The sequence below is a fragment of the Capricornis sumatraensis genome, chromosome 2 (genome assembly GCF_032405125.1).
Source record: "Capricornis sumatraensis isolate serow.1 chromosome 2, serow.2, whole genome shotgun sequence".
Classification (NCBI taxonomy): Eukaryota; Metazoa; Chordata; class Mammalia; order Artiodactyla; family Bovidae; genus Capricornis; species Capricornis sumatraensis.
In genome coordinates, this window is record NC_091070.1 from 200,712,846 (window position 1) to 200,732,234 (window position 19,389).

At 39.5% G+C, this 19,389-nt stretch overlaps 1 protein-coding gene across 4 annotated transcripts in view; it reads left to right on the forward strand.

Annotated features, from left to right (window-relative positions):
• Positions 1–19,389, forward strand: part of PIK3R3 (phosphoinositide-3-kinase regulatory subunit 3) — a 110,273-nt gene that overhangs the window by 76,930 nt on the left and 13,954 nt on the right. For 3 of the 4 annotated variants that reach the window (XM_068964360.1, XM_068964357.1, XM_068964358.1), the window contains 4 exons: positions 4,657–4,837; positions 5,615–5,740; positions 13,558–13,700; positions 17,839–18,015. In XM_068964360.1, coding sequence (XP_068820461.1) covers positions 4,657–4,837; positions 5,615–5,740; positions 13,558–13,700; positions 17,839–18,015 — 627 coding nt within the window. The remainder of the gene's footprint in view (positions 1–4,656; positions 4,838–5,614; positions 5,741–13,557; positions 13,701–17,838; positions 18,016–19,389) is intronic. The other variant, XM_068964359.1, reaches the window with a different exon arrangement.

Here is a 19,389-nt window from a genome sequence, read left to right on the forward strand (position 1 = left end):
AAGATTGAATACACTATTACCTAGGATTGTGGCTCTAGGAAAGGAGTTGAGAATCAAAGTAAGAGGCAATGTTGAGCTGAGAGCTAAAGGGATTTGATAATAGAAAAGGTATGAGGTTAAGGAAGAGTTAAAAGTGACTGTGGTTTGAGCCTGCTGGGCTTAGAATGAATGTGCCATTTATAGAAATAGGAGAGTCAGGAGCAGTTGACTTTTAGCTTCAGAACTTCCAGGTAAAAATATATCTAGAGTACAGCTAGAAATTTAGGTTTAATGCTTAGGGGAGAATATAGGGCCAGAAAAAGATTCAGGTACATATCTACATAGAATAATTGGAATTTTAAGGAAAGAGTTTATATAGAAAAAAAAAGGGTGGAGGATTGAAGGCAAATTTTTTTTAGGGAATAAACTGTGTAGCAGCAGGATGAGAAAGAGCGATTAAGAGGTTGAGAGAAAAGAGCAAGCCACAGAAGCCAGAGAAGCATGGAAGACTGAGAAGAAGTGGGAGTAGAGGAAGGAAAGGGAACGTGGAAATTTCAGTCACTGCAAAGAATCTGAGCCTGGGACAGAGCGGGAGAGCAGAGTCCGAACTTGGTAAAAAGTCACTGGTGACCCTCAAATGAGAGAAAAGAGCATGAGATCAGACTGCAGACAATAGGTGAGAGGAAGTAGAGCTTTTTCAATTCAGTTACCATTTAAAATATCAACAAATGGTATTTATAGTAGAAAATCTGGATAGTTAACAAATCTTTAGGAATCTGATACATGCCGGCATTGGACCAGGTGCTAGGATGTAAGAAGGAGTAGCTATGTTCTTCTGTTAAGAAGGTTACAGCATGGGAGAGACATAATTAAAAACCCACTATTCCTCAGTTCCTTCATGTCTTTACTTCCTTCTCTCTTTAAAGTTCACAGTCTAATATTAAAATAACCTTGTTGAGTATATCCTTTCTCCAGACTTGTGCGTCTCTCCCTTATAGTAGTCGTCTAAATATTGATGTATTCCAACACTTGTTAAATTCAACTCTCCATCTGTTTTTTGCCTATACCCGGGCAGCTGAATGTGGAGAAAAATACATCATGCAGACTGTTGTGCAGCCACTAAGTCCTGTCCAACTCTTTATTGAGTGTGTGTGTGCTCAGTCATGTCCAACTCTTTGCGACCCTATGGACTGCAGCCCACCAGGCTCCTCTGTCCATGGAATTTTCCAGGCAAGAATACTGGAGTGGGTTGCCATTTACTACTCCAGGCGTCCAACTCTTTACCACCCTATGAACTGTAGCATGCCAGTCTCGTCTGTCCTCCACTGTCTCCCAGAGTTTGCGAAAATTCATATCCATTGAGTTGGTGATGCTGTGTAACCATCTCATCCTCTGCTGCTCTCTTCTCCTTTTGTCTTCAGTCTTTCCCAGCATCAGGGTCTTTTCCAATGAGTTGGCTTGTGACTAACAATCTTAAGTGGGCATTTAGTACTGCCCAGCTGAATTTACATTTTCACGATCCGTTTGCTCTCTTACTTTTCCTAGATGATAATTTCACATGTTCTTTTTTTCTCTTCAGATCAACAACCCGCATCTTCTTTAGTTAAACCCCCTTTTAACTAAAGAAGTTGCTTCCTGTTTCTCTGAGGATATGGAAGCAGTTAGAAGAGATCTAATTCCATCATGCTCCTGTTGCTACAGCCATCAACATGAATGTGAATACTCTGCCTTTCTCCTGTTCCAGTGATGACTGTTCATTTCCTTGTCCAGGACCCCGTTGTTGATGAGATCCCATCCCATCCCTCTAACCTACTCAAGGAATCACCCTAGGAATTACCTTGTTCTTTCTTTTGGGTCAACAGTTTTTGTCTCTACTGAGCCACTCGCATAAGTATATAAATTATATGCTTTACAATCTCTCACTTAAGAATAATAAATAAAGAAAATTCCTTTGACTCTTTTCAGCTGTTTCCCTATTTCTCTGCTTCCATTTACAGCAGTGTTCCTCAAGACAGTTGTCTGTAGGCATTTCTTCTTCCTCTTTTTTCATTCTCTTTAATCCATTCCAATTGGTCTTCCATCCTTACCATTCTATTGAAGCCATTTTGTCAAGACCCCTTAGTGATCTCTACTTTGCCAAACCCCCAAATCATTTACCCAGTTGATCATATACTCTTTGAAAAAATGTTTTTTTAAAAAACAGGTTTTTAAGATACTATTTACTTCAGTAATTGCTCAGTAATTCTCCTTTTACTTCATTAATTGCTCTATCTTGGTTTCCTTTCTTATCTCCCTGACCACTAAACATTGGTGTACCCCAGGACTTAGACCTCAGACCTTTTCTCTTATTCAGCTATGTTCATCTTCAAATAACATCTATAGGCTGACAACTCCTGATTTTATACATCTGGCCCAGAACTTGCTCCTGAACTTTAGATTCATTACATAGGCTGCGGGATCCTCTGCTCTTGGATATTCACTGGGCATTTCAAATGTTAACAAATCTAAAGTTAAAATGCTTTTTTTCCTCTTTAAACATGTTCCTTTTATATATATCCTTCTTCTTTCTGATAAATGACAATTCCATTCTGACTGCTTAAGATAAAAACCATGAGATCATCTTTACTTTTGTCTCCTTTCATGCCTATATCTAGGCCACAGTGCATCCTGTCAACTCTCTCCTCAGCATATATTCAGAATCCCACCATTTCTCAGTATCTCCATAGCTACAACCCTTGTCCAAGACGCCATCATGTCTTGCCTGGATTATTTTACAAGTCTCCCAGCTGATCTTTCTACTTCTACCCCTGCCCACTTTGAATGATCTTATCAACTTAGCAGCTAGAATGCGCCTTGTAAAACACAAAATAGATATCATTCTGCTCAGACTTTCTTGTGTTCCCCATCTTAGTCAGCAAAAGCCAAAGCCATTACAGTGATCTACAGGCGATTATATGATCCAGGTTCCTTTTACTTTGTCTCCTACCACTCTCCTGTTTGCTTTTTTTAGCTCCAGCATTGCTGACCTCATTGCTGTTCCTGGAACATGCCCAGCTTGCTTCTATCTCAGGGCTTTGTACTTGCTATTCCCTGTCTGGAAAACTTCTCCCCCAGATATCTGCTGTGCCAGACTGCTCACATCATTTAGGACTCCGCTAAATGTTGCCTGAACAGAGTGGTTTTCCTTGTACAACATATATGAAGTAGCCATTTCTCCACCCCCAGAATAATCTCTTTCCTTTGCTCTGCTTTTTTTTTTTCCAAAAAGACCAGTTAATATATCTAGTTGTTTATTTTTATGTTCTATCTTATTGAAAAATTCTTTATCCTCTTTAAAAAAATGGGGATATGTTCCACCTGCTCCTAAACTGGAAGTTCTGTGAGAGCATGAACTGTATCTGGCCTGTTTATCACTGTGTCCACTGTGCCTCATACAGTCTGGGCATATAATAGACGTGCAAAAAGTTTTTTTGAATGAATAAGTACCTTCTAGTTTTCCTCTAGCAGAAAGAGCAGCTTGCATTATCCATACCCTCTATGGGTATATGCATGGGAATACACACCTATAGAAACTGCTTATGATTAGGTGGTCCTTCTAAGGTAACCTTTTATAGGATAGTTCTTCATCCATCTAAACTGACCATCTAAGCATTAAATTTAAATCGTCCACAGATTCAAACCTATTGTGTTTGACCTTTTACAAATCCCAGTGCTTCATTTATCATGTGTAATGGCGTGGCATAAAGAGATAAAGAAGCATATTTTCCCCCCATTAAGTCTGTATGCTGCTATAAGAACAGTTGAGTGAGAATTGTGCAGTATTTTGCTATGATATAATGAATCAGTCTATTCTGCTTTTAGATTATACCTTAGGGGACTTGGAAAACATGGCCATTTTAAGCTTTGGTTATAAATTATCTTTTAAGGGACCATTGGATATGTCTCAGTAAACAAAAGTGGTCTAAACTATTCAAGCATCTGATATAAACAGCTCTTCAAAAGCTATACTTTGTAAAACAGTTGAATGACAGTTGAATCATTTACATATTGTGATGGCCTAAATAAATAGTCTTTCCAAGTATTATAAGCGAATCTAAAAGACAAAGTAATGTAGGGTGCTGGATTAACTACTCAGTTATAAATCATTCAAGGAGCTTAATTATGTGTGTGCATTAACTATGATGCACACACATAATTGAGTGCTTGAGTGTTATGTTGGTGTATGTGTGACAAATGGTTATCACCCTCTTCGTATAGAGATTGCTTCTGTGTCCCTCCAGAGACACACAACCACATATCTTTAGATCCTGAAGAGATTGTCTCTGTTCTTGATACAGAATTTACATTAAAAAAATTTGTTCAGAAAATAAACAAAAGATACAATTTACTTTTGTTTTAGTTTTTTTTAGTGATTATTTTTGTTAAATTGGTTGATACTGAAAGTTGTGTATGTTGACCTTTAGTAACCATGATACTTTACAGACAGAAGAAATAATTGTAAAAATAATATGTATGCTTCTACACATATAATATATGCCTTTTCACCCATTCCAGTCTTGTTAACATAGTAAAACTTGTTTATAATGTGACACCAAGCTTTCGTATCTCCAAGTGAAAGAGTACTTCAACAGAATTTTTTGGGAAAAAAAATCTACAGTTATGTCTTGTTGTTCACAGGAAGGGAGGCAATAATAAGCTAATAAAGATTTATCATCGAGATGGTAAATATGGCTTTTCTGATCCTCTGACATTTAATTCTGTGGTGGAGCTCATTAGCCACTATCATCATGAATCTCTTGCCCAGTACAATCCCAAACTTGATGTGAAACTGATGTACCCAGTGTCCAGATACCAACAGGTAGGTGTGATTACATAAGTTTGGGATTTTTTTTTTTGGCTGTGCTCTGTGGCATGTGGGATCTTATTTCCCTGACCATGAATCGAACCCATATTCCTGCAGTGAAAGTACAAAGTCAACTACTGGAGCACCAGGGAAGTCCTGTGGTTACACAGGCTCTTAATAGCTAATCAGCAAGTCATTTAACAAAATCATTTGATTCTAACTTACCAGGTTTATCAGGAAAAAAAAAGAAATGCTAGATGCTTAAATTTTCCCACTTAAGATTTAAGATATGTTTAGAACTTATTTTGTGACTACTATTCCTTAATATCTTGTTGCATGTGTTTGTTAACTTTATGATACAGGATGCTCGGGGCTGGTGCACTGGGGTGACCCAGAGGGATGGTACGGGGAGGGAGGTGGGAGGGGGGTTCAGGATGGGGAACGCAAGTACACCCGTGGCAGATTCATGTCTATGTACGGCAAAACCAATACAATATTGTAAAGTAATTAGCCTCCAATTAAAATAAATAAATTTATATTAAAAAAATAAAATCTTTGTGTTTGTGTTTCCTATTTATATGTCATTAAAAATTTTTTAAGTATTACCTATTTTGATGTGATCTAAAGAGGTTGATCTTAGTGTTAACAAAAGGATTTAGTGGTTTCCCATACTTGGTACTAATACAGTAGCTTAAACTTACAGCAGAAATACAATTTAAAAATAAATAGTTGTGGAAAAACCCATGTTTTAGAAATATTGACATTCTTCATTTCTTTTGTTTACCTATATAGGATCAGTTGGTAAAAGAAGATAATATTGATGCCGTCGGTAAAAAACTGCAGGAGTATCACTCTCAGTATCAGGAAAAGAGTAAAGAATATGACAGACTATATGAAGAATATACCAGAACATCCCAGGTTAGTATATTTTTGTTGTTTAGGCCAGTAAGTAGGCAGTAAGGCTTATAGTTATCTTGGATTTTCTATAATATTATTATTTTCCCTAATTCACTTGATAGTCTTTATCTGCCTTGATATCTTTTTTAAACTAAAAAAATTTATTGAAGCATAGCTGATTTACATATATAAATTCTTATGTATGAATTCTTTTTCAGACTCTTTTCCATTATAGGTTGTTTCAAGATATTGAATCTGTTTCCTTGTGTTATACAGTGAGGCCTTGTTTTAGGCTTCCTTGGTATCTCAGAAGGTAAAGCGTCTGCCTGCAATGTGGGAGACGTGGGCTCGACTCCTGGGTTGGGAAAATCCCCTGGAGAAGGAAATGGCAACCCACTCCAGGACTCTTGCTTGGAAAATCCCATGGACAGAGGAGCCACGGTAGACTACAGCCCATGGAGTCGTAAAGATTCGGACATGACTGAGCGACTTCACTTTCACTTTGTTGTTTAAGCTATCTTAGTATCTCTTTTTAAAAATTAAACTAAATTAAATTATTTATTGACTGTGCTGGGTCTTTATTGCTGCACTTGGGTTTTCTCTAACTGTGGTGAGCAGGACCATCTCTTGTTGCAGAATACAGACGCTAGGTGCGTGGACTTAACAGTTGTGGCTCATAGGCTTAGTTGCCCTGCGCCATGTGGAATCTTTCCAGACCAGGGATCAAATCTGTGTCCCCTGCATTGTCAGGTGGACTCCCAACCACTGGACCACCAGGGAAGTCCAGTACCAACATAGTGTTGAAAAAGTTTTCAGTAGGGCTTAAACACTCTGTATATGCTCCTTTATTCCTTTCCCCTTATATTGTTATCACTACTGATTACATTTTTATACATTGTCTGCCCATTAGCATAGATTTATAATTATAGTTTTATATATTTGTCCTTTAAAACATATAGAACATGGACAGAGGAGCCTGCAGGCTGTAGTCGTAGGGTCGCTAAGAGTCAGGCATGACCGAAGCTACTTAGCATGCATGCAACCAAAAGTACAAAACTACTGGCTCCTATATTTGCTTATGCAGTTGCTTTTACCAGTGTTCTTTATTTATTCATGTAGCTTTGAGTTACTGTCTAGTGTCCTTTCATTTCATCCCAAAGGAGTCTCTTGAGCATTTCTTGTAGGGCAAATCTTGGGGTAACAGACTCCTTTAACTTTTGTCTTTCTGGGCTTATCTTGTATGATTTCTCTTTCTTCGTTCTTGAAGGACAGTACTTCTAGTTACAGAATTCTTGGCTGACAGTTTTTTTTTCCCCAGGGCTTTAAATATTGCCCACCCGCTGCCTTATGGCCTGAATATTTTGGATGGCAAATTAGCTATTATTTTTTATTGAAGGCCATTTGTATATGACAAGTCACTTCTTTTTTGCTGCTTTCAAGATTCTCTCTTTGTGTTTTGACAATTCGATTACAGTTGTGAAATACTTAGTTTTTTAAAAAATATCTTTGTCTAATAGTTTGTTAACTGCTAAGGGTTAGTCAGCTGTGAGCTCTTCCAGTATTACTGTGCTTCATGGTGCCTTGTTTTGACCCTAGAATTAATGTTCTCAATTCTCAGCCCCAAAGCCCTTGATCTTGTTTCTAAGCTAGTGTCTGTGGTGTGCAGTGTAAATGCAGAGACTGCACCAGGAGCCTCTGGACTGGAGGAGCTTATTAGGAGATATTGGCCTGTGAGAATTGCAGGTTAGGTGTGTAATACAGTGCTGACTAGGGGAAGGTGTGGGATTACAGTGGTCAGAGTTACTGTGATGGTCCATTTTTCTTTGTGAAGTGTTTGGTTTCATTTTTTTTTCAGGTTTTCTTCTATTAGCTAAGTAGTTGTTCAGAATGACTGTAATAACCTTTTTGTCCCCTTCCTATCTGATACTTGTGCTGTGTCTGTGGTGTGACTGTGTGTGTCTGCTGTTTTTTACACTGCAGATTTCAGGTTTTCTGTGTTCCTTTGCCTCTTCTAAGTGAATTATCTGTGATGAGACTAGTATTTGATTTAGAATGGAGAAAAAGTTACTGAGGTTTCTTCAGATTGAATCAACATAAGTGGTCAATGTTAGGGGATGGTGAAATTATCATACATATACATATATATAGCTATTAGAAGAGTTTTCAGAAATTACTTTAAAACTTGATTTTTAAAACATACAAAAGTTATATATAAGTATGTATGTTAAATATAAATATTGCTGAATTCTATGAATTAGATCACACAGCATGGAAGTCCCCATTCCCCAGAGGCAACTACTGATATTAAATGCTTCTTAGGAATTCCTTATGGCCTCAGAAATGAAAACGATGTAGCCTCAGGTAAAGGGTGGGAACTTAAACATAGACAGACTCTCTCATAGGATATCGGTAGTTTCTAACATAGCCAGTTTTAGAAAATAATTCTCCTAAATTCCAGTTTAGTTCATTTTACATTTTTAAGAAAGGTAATCTCTGTGTGTATGAGTAAGGGGGGATGGGGAGAGAGGGAGAATCAGGTACAAAAGATTAGTGCAACCATCCAAAAATATGTATTGAATACCTAGTCTAGGTAGGAAACGATATTTGACTCCAGCTATACAGAGGGAGCCGTGAGGCCTTATTTTTCAGAAGTGCAAGGTGCTCTGACATATTTGTTAACTGTATTGTGCATTAGTCAAAATGGCATGCTTTAATTTTAATCCCTTTCCTCTGCATCAAATAAAGCAGTGATGGGTTACTATAATCGTGTGGGTGAATTTATTTAAAGGGCAATGTATAACACTATGTTTAATCTCACAGAAATACTAAGTAAAAGATTCAAAAGATATACGAGTGTATTCTATAAGGTACAAAACCAAGCAAATGTTAACATTTTCATTTTGACTAGGAATATAAAGTGGTAAGGTTCCAGAAGAACAGAAGTTTTCAAATTTGTTCACTTACGTATCCCAAGTGCTTCAAATAATGCCTGGCATATAGTTGTTGTTGTTTATTCGCTAAGTTGTTTCTGGCTCTTTGAGAACCCATGGACTGTAGCCCACCAGGCTCCTCTGTCCATGGGATTTTCTAGGCAAGAATTCCAGAGTGGGTTGCCATTTCTTTCTCCAGGGGATCTTCCCAACCTAGGGATCAAACTCACGTATCTTGCATTGGCAGGCAGATTCTTTACCACTGAGCCACCATTCAATTTTTTGTTGAATGAATTTATGCAAGATAATGAACCAATGCATTCCACCTTTGTCAAGAGCCTGAAATCAGATCTCAGTGTGGATTACAGTCTTGGGGAAGGTTAACACTTCTATGAATGGAGATTAGAAAAAAAATAGCCACCATTGCATATGGCTTTGGCTTGTGTAGAGTTGCATTTCTTTCTTATCATGACTGCAGAAAACAGAAAACTCCACATGTTGCACGCATGCCCAATAATATCCTCATATTTAACAGCAGAATATGAGTGCTGAGCAGCTGGTATGAGACTGGGTTCTGGAAGTGGAATCCCTGCTTAGGGAACTGGGAGTGGGGCTGGATGGAGGCAATCAAAAAAGCCAGAAGGCCAAAGCTAGAAGAGGGCTAATTTCTGTGAGAACTGAGAGCGTGACCTGAGATGGGCCACGCAGAGAAGAGCCTTGGAGGCTTAAAGCTTTGGGAGGTAGGAGAAGAGAGGGAGGGATCCAGAGGGATCCAGTGATTAGCAGTTTAGGAGAGACAATGAGTGTTAGAGGGAGCTTAAAGAACTGACCTCCTCCATTTGTGTTACAGTGTTTCTAAGTGTTGTAGACCTTCTCCATGTTTTCTTTTTCTATAAAAGGAAAGATTTTATTTTAGATAAAATCTAGTTTGCTGTGGTGTAATCAGATTCTTCCCAGAGAATGGGAAGAGATGGTATACCCAGAGTTAGAGTTGGCACAGAGTGAGAATAGGCTGCATGTGGGGACATTTACATCTGGATTACATATAATTATGAGGCAAAGTGATAGGATTTAGTGATGATTTGGGATTAGACACCGGAATTCAGCCGTGAGATCATTGGTGATCTGGGAAAGAGCAGTGTCTGTGGAATGGTGAGTGCAGAAGCCAGAATAGAGTTGGCTGGAGTATGAATGAGAGATGAGGAAAGAGAGAGGGCCCATATAAACAATTCTTTTAAGAAGCTGAAAAGAGAATTCAGGGTTAAGGAACTTTATTTTTTTTCAAAGTGGTGTTAAATTAGAACCTGTGTGAGAAGGAACCCTAGACTGGGAGATTGAATGTTGTGAGAGGGACTAGTTGATATGATATGAAGTACCAGAGGAAGGGACAGGAGGTAAGACCCAGAGAAGAGAAGAAGGGGTAGGATGGATTACAGTTTTGATGGTAGGCATAGTCGCATTGTTTATTGGGGAGCTGCTGCTTTGGCAGTGACACCAAATATTATTTCCTTTGCTGCTCTGCCTGCCAACACACACAACAGTCAGACTGTTGGTGTTTTCTTTGAGGGTCTAGGACCAGAATTTTAATTAGTTCAGTTCAGTTGTTCAGTCATGTCCAATTCTTTGCAACCCCATGGACTGCAGCACACCAGGCCTACCTGTCCATCACCAACTCCCAGAGTTTACTCAAACTTATGTCCATTGAGTTGGTGATGCCATCCAACCATCTCATCCTCTGTCGTCCCCTTCTCCTCCTGCCCTCAATCTTTCCCAGCATCAGGGTCTTTTCCAATGAGTCAGTTCTTCTCATCAGGTGGCCAAAGTATTGAACTTCAGCTTCAGCATCCATCCTTCCAATGAACAATCAGGACTTATTTCCTTTAGGATGGACTGGTTGGATCTCCTTGCAGTCCAAGGGACTCTCAAGAATCTTCTCCAGCACCACAGTTCAAAACCTTCAACTCTTCGGTGCTCAGATTTCTTTATAGTCCAGCTCTCACATCCATACGTGACTACTAGAAAAACCATAGCTTTGACTAGATGGACCTTTGTTGGCAAAGTAATGTCTCTGCTTTTTAATATGCTGTCTAGGTTGGTCATAACTTTTCTTCCAAGGAGCAAGTGTCTTTTAAATTCATGGCTGCAGTCACCATCTGCAGTGATTTTTGAGCCCCCCAAAATAAAGTCTGTCACTGTTTTCAGTTTCCCCATCTATTTGCCATGAAGTGATGGGACCAGAGGCCATGATCTTAGTTTTCTGAATGTTGAGTTTTAAGCCAACTTTTTCACACTCCTCTTTCACTTTCATCAAGAGGCTCTTTAGTTCTTCTTTGCTTTCTGCCATAAGGGTGATGCCATTTACATATCTGAGGTTATTGATATTTCTCCCAGCAATCTTGATCCTAGCTTGTGCTTCATCTGGTCCAGCATTTCTCATGATACACTCTGCATGTAAGTTAAATAAGCAGGCTGACAGTATACAGCCTCAACATACTTCTTCCCCTATTTGGAACCAGTCTGTTGTTGCATGTCCAGTTCTAACTGTTGCTTCTTGACCTGCATACAGATTTCTCAGGAGGCAGGTCAAGTGGTCTGATATTCCCATCTCTTGAAGAATTTTCCAGTTTGTTGTGATCCACACAGTCAAAGGCTTTGGCATAGTCAGTAAAGCAGAAGTAGATGTTTTTCTGGAATTCTCTTTTTCGATGATCCAGCAGATGTTGGCAATTTGATCTCTGGTTCCTCTGTCTTTTCTAAATCCAGCTTGAACATCTGGAAGTTCCCGGTTCATGTACTGTTGAAGCCTGCCTTGGAGAATTTTTAATATTACTTTCCTAGTGTGTGAGATGAGTGCAAATGTGTGGTAGTTTGAGCATTCTTTGGCATTGCCTTTCTTTGGGATTGGAATGAAAAACTGACCTTTTCCAGTCCTGTGGCCACTGCTGAGTTTTCCTACTTTGCTGGCATATTAAGTGCAGCACTTTCACAGTATCATCTTTTAGGATTTCCATCACCTCCACTAACTTTGTTCGTAGTGATGCTTCCTAATGCCCACTCTACTTTGCACTCCAGGATGTCTGGCTCTAGGTCAGTGATCACACCATCATGATTATCTGGGTCATGAAGATCTTTTTTGTATAGTTCTTCTGTGTAATTCTTGCCACCTTTTCTTAACCTGCAAGGGAGCCAAAACCCTCCACCATATATGAGAATTGTAGAATTTATAGCTAAATATTTAGATACAGGGATTCCAATAAGTTTACAGTACTACTTGAGATATATATATATATCTCCTCAGCTATATGAAGCATCACAAGGTTCTAGTGTCCCTCGTCAGCTAATTCCCTTATGTTCCAGCCCTACTGAGCAATTGCAGATCCCTAATATCCACTTTCACTTTGTATAAGTCATGCCATGCCATGTGTGTGCAATGCTGAATTTTCTTCTTCTACCCCAATTCTTTAAGACCTAACTCAGATGTCGCCTCCTCCATGAAGTCTCTGTAAAGCAATAAGTAACTAATTTACCCCACTTTATTTCCTCTATCATGACATGAAACAAAACCTTATTAGAGTTCAGAAATCTATTTTGCCTGTGTATTCTAAATCCTGGAGGGCAGGCCCCTTTTGTGACTCTGTTTAACACCAGATGGTACTTTCTGTGTAATGGATTCTCAGTGATCATTTGTTGAAATTAATCAGTCAAATTAATCAATTAATAATTTGTTGAAAATAATCAGTGAAATTAATCAGAGCTTTCCTGGTGGCTCAGTGGTAAAGAATCCTCCTGCCAATGCAGGACACATGGGTTTGATCCCTGGTCTGGGAAGATCCCACATGCCTCAGAGCAACTAAGCCCATGCACCCCAACTATTGAGCCTGTGCTCTAGAGCCCAGGAACTGCATCTACTGTGCCCATTTGCCACAGCTTCTGAAGCCTGCGTGCCCTAGAGCCTGTGGTCTGCAAGAAGAGAAGCCGCCATAATGAGAAGCCTGCACACTGCAACCAGAGAGTAGCCCACTCTTGCCACAAGCAGCAACGAAAGACCCAGCATAGCCAAAATTAACTACATAATAAGCAAAACATAGAATTATTAAAAAGGAATTAATCAGTGCTGAATAGTTGATGAATTGTCCCATAAGCATTGAAACTTTTAAACTTATAAACATTCAGGATTGCAGTCTTTCTAGACCTTTACACATATTTTCTTGACTTTCTAAAGTAAACAAAATTTAGCCCTCTTTGAAAGTTTTAGGGGAGTCATGATTCAGATGCTAAAGTGTACAGATACGCTCAGAGCTCATTGGAACATGGAGGACCACTTACCCTAGTGTGAGGGGCTTAGCCTCCTGGGCTTCTGTTTTGTGGTGTTTTTAGTTTTTCATCTTATTTTGCATCTGATTTTAGCAGCTTTCTTCCCCTTCCTCATTTTCTTCTTCTAATGAGATGAATCTACTAATGAGTCTATTTGGAAAATGACATGCTTTAGAAATGAAGTAAGACTAAATAGACTCTATAAGGCTTTTCTGGAAAATAAGGTTTTGCATGCTGGTGCACAAACTCTGTTCTGTCTCTTCACTCCATCAGCACTTTTTAGGGGTCAGTACTGCAGCAGTTAAAAAGGAGGAACTTGATCTTGTCTTCAGGGTATGCAGGGTTAATCTCTTAGCAGCTCAGAGGCCTTTCTGTGGTTCTCAGCTATATTTCAAGTAATAGTTATTTTTCTTTCATTTTAGGATTTTAATGATATATTTCATATATAAATAATGGTAGCAGGGTCTTGTTTTGGCCCCCTTAATTTGATCTCATATGGAATCATAACTAGAATTTTAAGATTTGTTTTAAGACTAAGGTTAGAAAAAGAAATACAAAGATAATGAAGTGTGTTTATCTTTTTTTATCCTATAGGAAATACAGATGAAGAGGACTGCAATTGAAGCTTTTAATGAAACAATTAAAATATTTGAAGAGCAGTGTCATACACAAGAACAACATAGCAAAGAATATATTGAGCGATTTCGAAAAGAAGGGAATGAAAAGGAAATTGAACGGTAAATCTACCTAATATCTCCAAGTGCATCAGTGAGCCAAGACTTTTTTCTTCTTTAATCATCTCTGTCATGTCTGCTTTTACCTCCTCAGACTTGACAGTCCTGCCATATGGAGTTACTTGGTGTTCACACTAATGGTACCAAGCTGAACCTTCTTTCTTCTGCATTCTTTCTCCATCCTCCTAAATTGTTGACCCCTTTAGCACTCAGCTTAGACATGACTTTCTAGAAAATTTTCTCTGATTCCCTAGATTGTTTTAGGGGCTTTTTGTCCCTATTTCTGTAGCATCTGATCCTGATCCTTACTGTAACATTTACTGAAAGTCACACTCACAGAATTGTGAGCTTGTTGAGTGAGGGTGGTGGCTTATTTTCCTTGATAGCTTCAGAATGTGTTACAGTGTCTGAGAGTACATAGTGGTGAATAGAGTTAATAGAAATGCTGAGGACTGTATGCCTGACCAGATATGGCAGGTGTGGGAGAAGCCAAAGATTATTCCTAGATTTCTGGTATTAGTGACTAAGGGATGGTGTAATTCACCAAAATGGGAAGTACATGAGGGGAGTTTGGAGTGGGAACCAGTGAGTTTTGAGGTTCTTATGAGAACCCAAATGGAATTGTCTGAGTGGTAGGCAGTTGATTATTTGGATTTGGAACTCTACAGAAAGGATTTGAGGGGTAAAAGTGTGTAGATTATAGTAGATGATAAGGATGAGATGACACAGAGAATGAGAAACATGAGAAGTATTGAATCTGGCAACTAAAAGAATACTGGGAACGTTTATCAAAGCAAATTTAGTGGAGTGTTAAAAAATGAGCCAAGTAACAGCAGGTTGAGAGGTGCAAAAGTAGATAATAAACCTGAATCATGAAGGGAAAGCAAAATTATTGCTCATATTAGCACCAAAGTGTTAGTGAACTTTTGTGCCTAAGAATAGTATTAAGTGCTGTGAGGCAGTATAGCTTAATAGCTTAAGTTCAGTTCAGTTTAGCCACTCAGTCCTGTCCAACTCTTTGCAACCCCATGGACTGCAGCACGCCAGGCCTACCTGTCCATCACCAACTCCCAGAGTTTACTCAAACCCATGTGCATAGAGTCGGTGATGCCATCCAAGCATCTCATCCTCTGTCGTCCCCTTCTCCTCCTGCCCTCAATCTTTCCAAATGTCAGGGTCTTTTCAAATGAGTCGGTTCTTTGCATCAGGTAGCCAAAGTATTGGAACTTCAGCTTCAGCATCCATCCTTCCAATGAGCAATCAGGACTGATTTCCTTTAAGATGGATTGGTTGAATCTCCTTGCAGTCCAAGGGACTCTCAAGAATCTTCTCCAGCACCACAGTTCAAAAGCATCAGTTCTTTCGGCGCTCAGCTTTCTTTATAGTCCAGCTCTCAACATCCATACGTGACTACTAGAAAAACCATAGCTTTGACTAGACGGACCTTTGTTGGCAAAGTGATGTCTCTGCTTTTTAATATGCTGTCTAGGTTGATCATAACTTTTCTTCCAAGGAGCAAGGGTCTTTTAATTTCATGGCTGCAGTCACCATCTGCAGTGATTTTCGAGCCCCCCAAAATAAAGTCAGCCACTGTTTCCACTGTTTCCCCATCTATTTGCCATGAAGTGATGGGACTGGATGCCATGATCTTCATTTCCTGAATGTTGAATTTTAAGCCAACTTTTTCACTCTCTTCTTTCACGTTCATCAAGAGGCTCTTTAGTTCTTTGCTTTCTGCTATAAGTGTGGTGTCATCTGCATATCTGAGGTTATTGATATTTCTCCAGCAATCTTGATCCCAACTTGTGCTTCATCCAGCCCAGCGTTTCTCATGATGTACTCTGCATGTAAGCTAAATAAGCAGGGTGACAATATACAGCCTTGACGTACTCCTTTTCCTATTTGGAACCAGTCTGTTGTTCCATGTCCAGTTCTACTTGTTGCTTCTTGACCTGCATACAGATTTCTCAAGAGGCAGGTCAGGTGATCTGATATTCCCATCTCTTGAAGAATTTTCCACAGTTTGTTGTGATCCACACAGTCAAAGGCTTTAGCATAGTCAATAAAGCAGAAATAGATGTTTTTGTGGAACTCCTGCTTTTTTGATGATCCAACCGATGTTGGCAATTTGATCTCTGGTTCCTCTGTCTTTTCTTGAACATCTGGAAGTTCATGGTTCACGTATTGCTGAAGCCTGGCTTGGAGAATTTCGAGCATTACTTTACCAGCATGTGAGATGAGTGCAATTGTGTGCTAGTTTGAGCATTCTTTGGCATTGCCTTTTTTGGGGACTGGAACGAAAACTGACCGTTTCTAGTTCTGTGGCCACTACTGAGTTTTCCAAATTTGCTGAGATATTGAGTGCAGCACTTTCACAGCATCATCTTTTAGGATTTGAAATAGCTCAACTGGAATTCCATCACCTCCACTAGCTTTGTCCGTAGTGATGCTTTCTAAGGCCTGCTCTGCTTTGCACTCCAGGATGTCTGGGTCTAGGTCAGTGATCACACCATCATGATTATCTGGGTCATGAAGATCTTTTTTGTATAGTTCTTCTGTGTATTTTTGCCACCTCTCTTAATATTTTCTGCTTCTGTTAGGTCCATACCATTTCTGTCCTTTATCAAGCCCATCTTTGCATAAAATGTTCCCTTGGTATCTCTAATTTTGAAGAGATCTCTAGTCTTTTCCATTCTTTTGTTTTCCTCTATTTCTTTGCATTGGTCACTGAGGAAGGCTTTCTTATCTCTCATTGCTGTGCTTTGGAACTCTGCATTCAAGTGGGTGTATCTTTTTCCTTTTCTTGTTTGCCTTTTGCTTCTCTTCTTTTCACAGCTATTTGTAAGACCTCCTCAGACAACCATTTTGCCTTTTTACATTTCTTTTTGTGTTTAATGGCTTAAACCATGGGCTTAAATTCTGTGCATGCATGCTAAGTCACTTCAGTTGTGTCCAACTCTGCGACCCCATGGACTGTAGCCCACTAGGCTCCTCTGTCCATGGGATTCTCCAGGCAAGAATACTGGAGTGGGTTGTCATGCCCTTCTTCCGGGGATCTTCCTGATCCAGAGATGGAACCCCTGTCTCCTGCATTAACAGGTGTGTTCTTTACCATTAGCGCCACCTGGCTGTGTTGCCTTCATTGAGTTACTAACTCTCTGGACTTGTTTCTTTCTCCGTAAAAGTGTGGATAAAATCTTGTTGAAATGCTCTGAGGACTAAGTAATACACACATACACTTTATGGTAGAGAAAGCTGTATATATGTGTGAGTGTGTGTGAGTATCTTGACATTACAGTACCAATAAGTGACCATTATTAATAGTGAAGAAATGGAAAAGAACTTGTAGTTTAGTTGCATAGAGAGTTAAAGTATCATGATGAAGTTTTAATGGTAATATGAAACTGTTTATTATTGAGTGACAAGTGAGTAACGGGCAGTTGTTGCCTTAGGGTTCAGAGGACGGCAAAACTTTGTGTGGTGGAAAAGCTTAGGGTCATCATCTACTGAGTGCTTACCAAGATGTCCCAGACACTGTTTGGTCCTTTCACATGTTATGAGCACATTTAGTTCACACAGTAACCCAGCTTTACTTGTTCATTCATGGCTGGGTCCAGGGCCCAAACAACATCATCAGGATTCTCCTTGTTCTCTGTCTGTTGGCTCAGTTTTCTTCTGTGTTGGCTTCATCCTCAGGCAGGCTTTCCCTTCAAGGCAGTAGTATAAACTGTTGGGAGGCCTAGAATCACATGTTAACAACTTAACAATCTTGGTGGAAAGAGAGAATCTGTCTACAATATTTCTAGCAAGAGCCCTAGATTTGACTGTCATTGGGTCAGTTTGGCCATTATTCTGCTTTCTGAACAAGTCACTGTGGCCTGAGGCAGGGGTAGGATGGAACAGAACAGTCTTCTTGGCCAGGAGGGGTTGTGTGGATCTTCACCAGTGAATCTGAGATGGGAACAGGAGCCCTTCCCTACAGGGAACATGACGGTGCTCTTCCCAGAGGGGTGAGAATAAATATGTGCCAGGCAAAAACAGCAGATGTCCACCGCATTGAGGGTGTTAGGACCGTGTGCACACTGTAGAACGCTTCTGCTTGGTTTCTGTTTTAGCCTTAATATGTCAAATATTTTCACAGAATTATGATGAATTATGACAAGTTGAAATCACGTCTGGGTGAGATTCATGATAGCAAAATGCGTCTCGAACAGGATTTGAAGAAACAAGCTTTGGATAACCGAGAAATAGACAAAAAAATGAATAGTATCAAACCTGACCTGATCCAGCTGCGCAAGATCAGAGATCAGCACCTTGTGTGAGTATTCTGGGCCTGTGGGGAGGACACCCCGGCAACACCTGATCCTGCTGCATGAGAGACATTAGAGGTAGAAGAAGAGATTTGTAATTGAGACCTGGCCAGTGGGACTGTAAGAATTTAGGAGAGTGGTCCTGTTAGTAGTAGGGTGTTACAGTCCACTAAAGTCAAGTGTGTGGGGATCAGGAGGTAGGGCTGTAATCCATACAAATGAACAGTGATGGAGCGTAAAAAGTGCAGATTAATTAAAGTTTGCCTAAAACATAAAACCCAGAATCTTTGGTTACCTAGAAAAACTGTAGAAATAGAAATTACCCCTGACAGGCAAGGAAACTAAAAGTGGGAACCTACAAGTAAGTATACAGAATGGTCCACTGAAGAGTTTTTATTTTTAAGGAAAAAATTCTATATTTAAGTAATAGAAATGTTTGAAAACACTTATGAAAAATGGCACACCTGAGGAGTGATGGAATATTATATGATTTAGCTATATATAGGGATATTATCTAAATATAGATGGAAAGATATATTATCAGAACAAGATATATGGATTAGATTTTTAGGCCAGATGACTGCTTCATAGAAGGAGATCATCAGTGAGAAAGAAATTGTATTAGGTTTAGTTCTAGGTAATGAACAGACTGTTTTGTAATATGTTTATGGGTGACTTTCGCGCATGTAACACGGTTCACACTCCTTGGCAGGAGGAGGCAAAGTAAAGACCTCTGACTGGGTTTTCTATAGACTTCAGGGTTTCTTTGTGTGAGAAGGAGGGAGGGGATAAAATACAAGTTTAAAGGTTGGAACATTGGCTGTTGAGTTTTAGGAGAGGAAAATTTAAGGTGATTGTTTCGGAAGCAAACAATTACTGAGTAGTTTTTAATAACACTCCTCTAGAGATCTTTCAGTTTGCTACTGTGGCCACTGAGAGTCAAGCAAGCACACATAGCATCAGAAGAGCTTGGGAAGCAAGGCCAGGAGGTGGCTTTGTGTACAAGTAGGGTGTGTCTACTCTTGGAATATTTATATGGTTCTGGTCACATGATGAAGCTAAAGAAAAGCCCCTGAAGGCTGTGCCATGGACCAGAGGAATGAATGGAAGCATTTCTTTGCCCTGGAAAGTGATGAGATACTGAGAAACCTACCATTTCTAGATGCATGACTAAGTATGGCAAACTAGACCTTGAAAATTCCTTTAACAAGTTCTGTAAGCTAAATATAAAATAGAATTTAGGTACCATCATGGGTGATAAGCCATGACCTATTTATATCCTGCTAGAATGTTTAGGGAGACACAGAAACCATTACCTCTTTTGGAACCATTGCTTCAGGGAGAACAGTCCAGTGTCCATACTCCATGCTTTGATGTTTCTA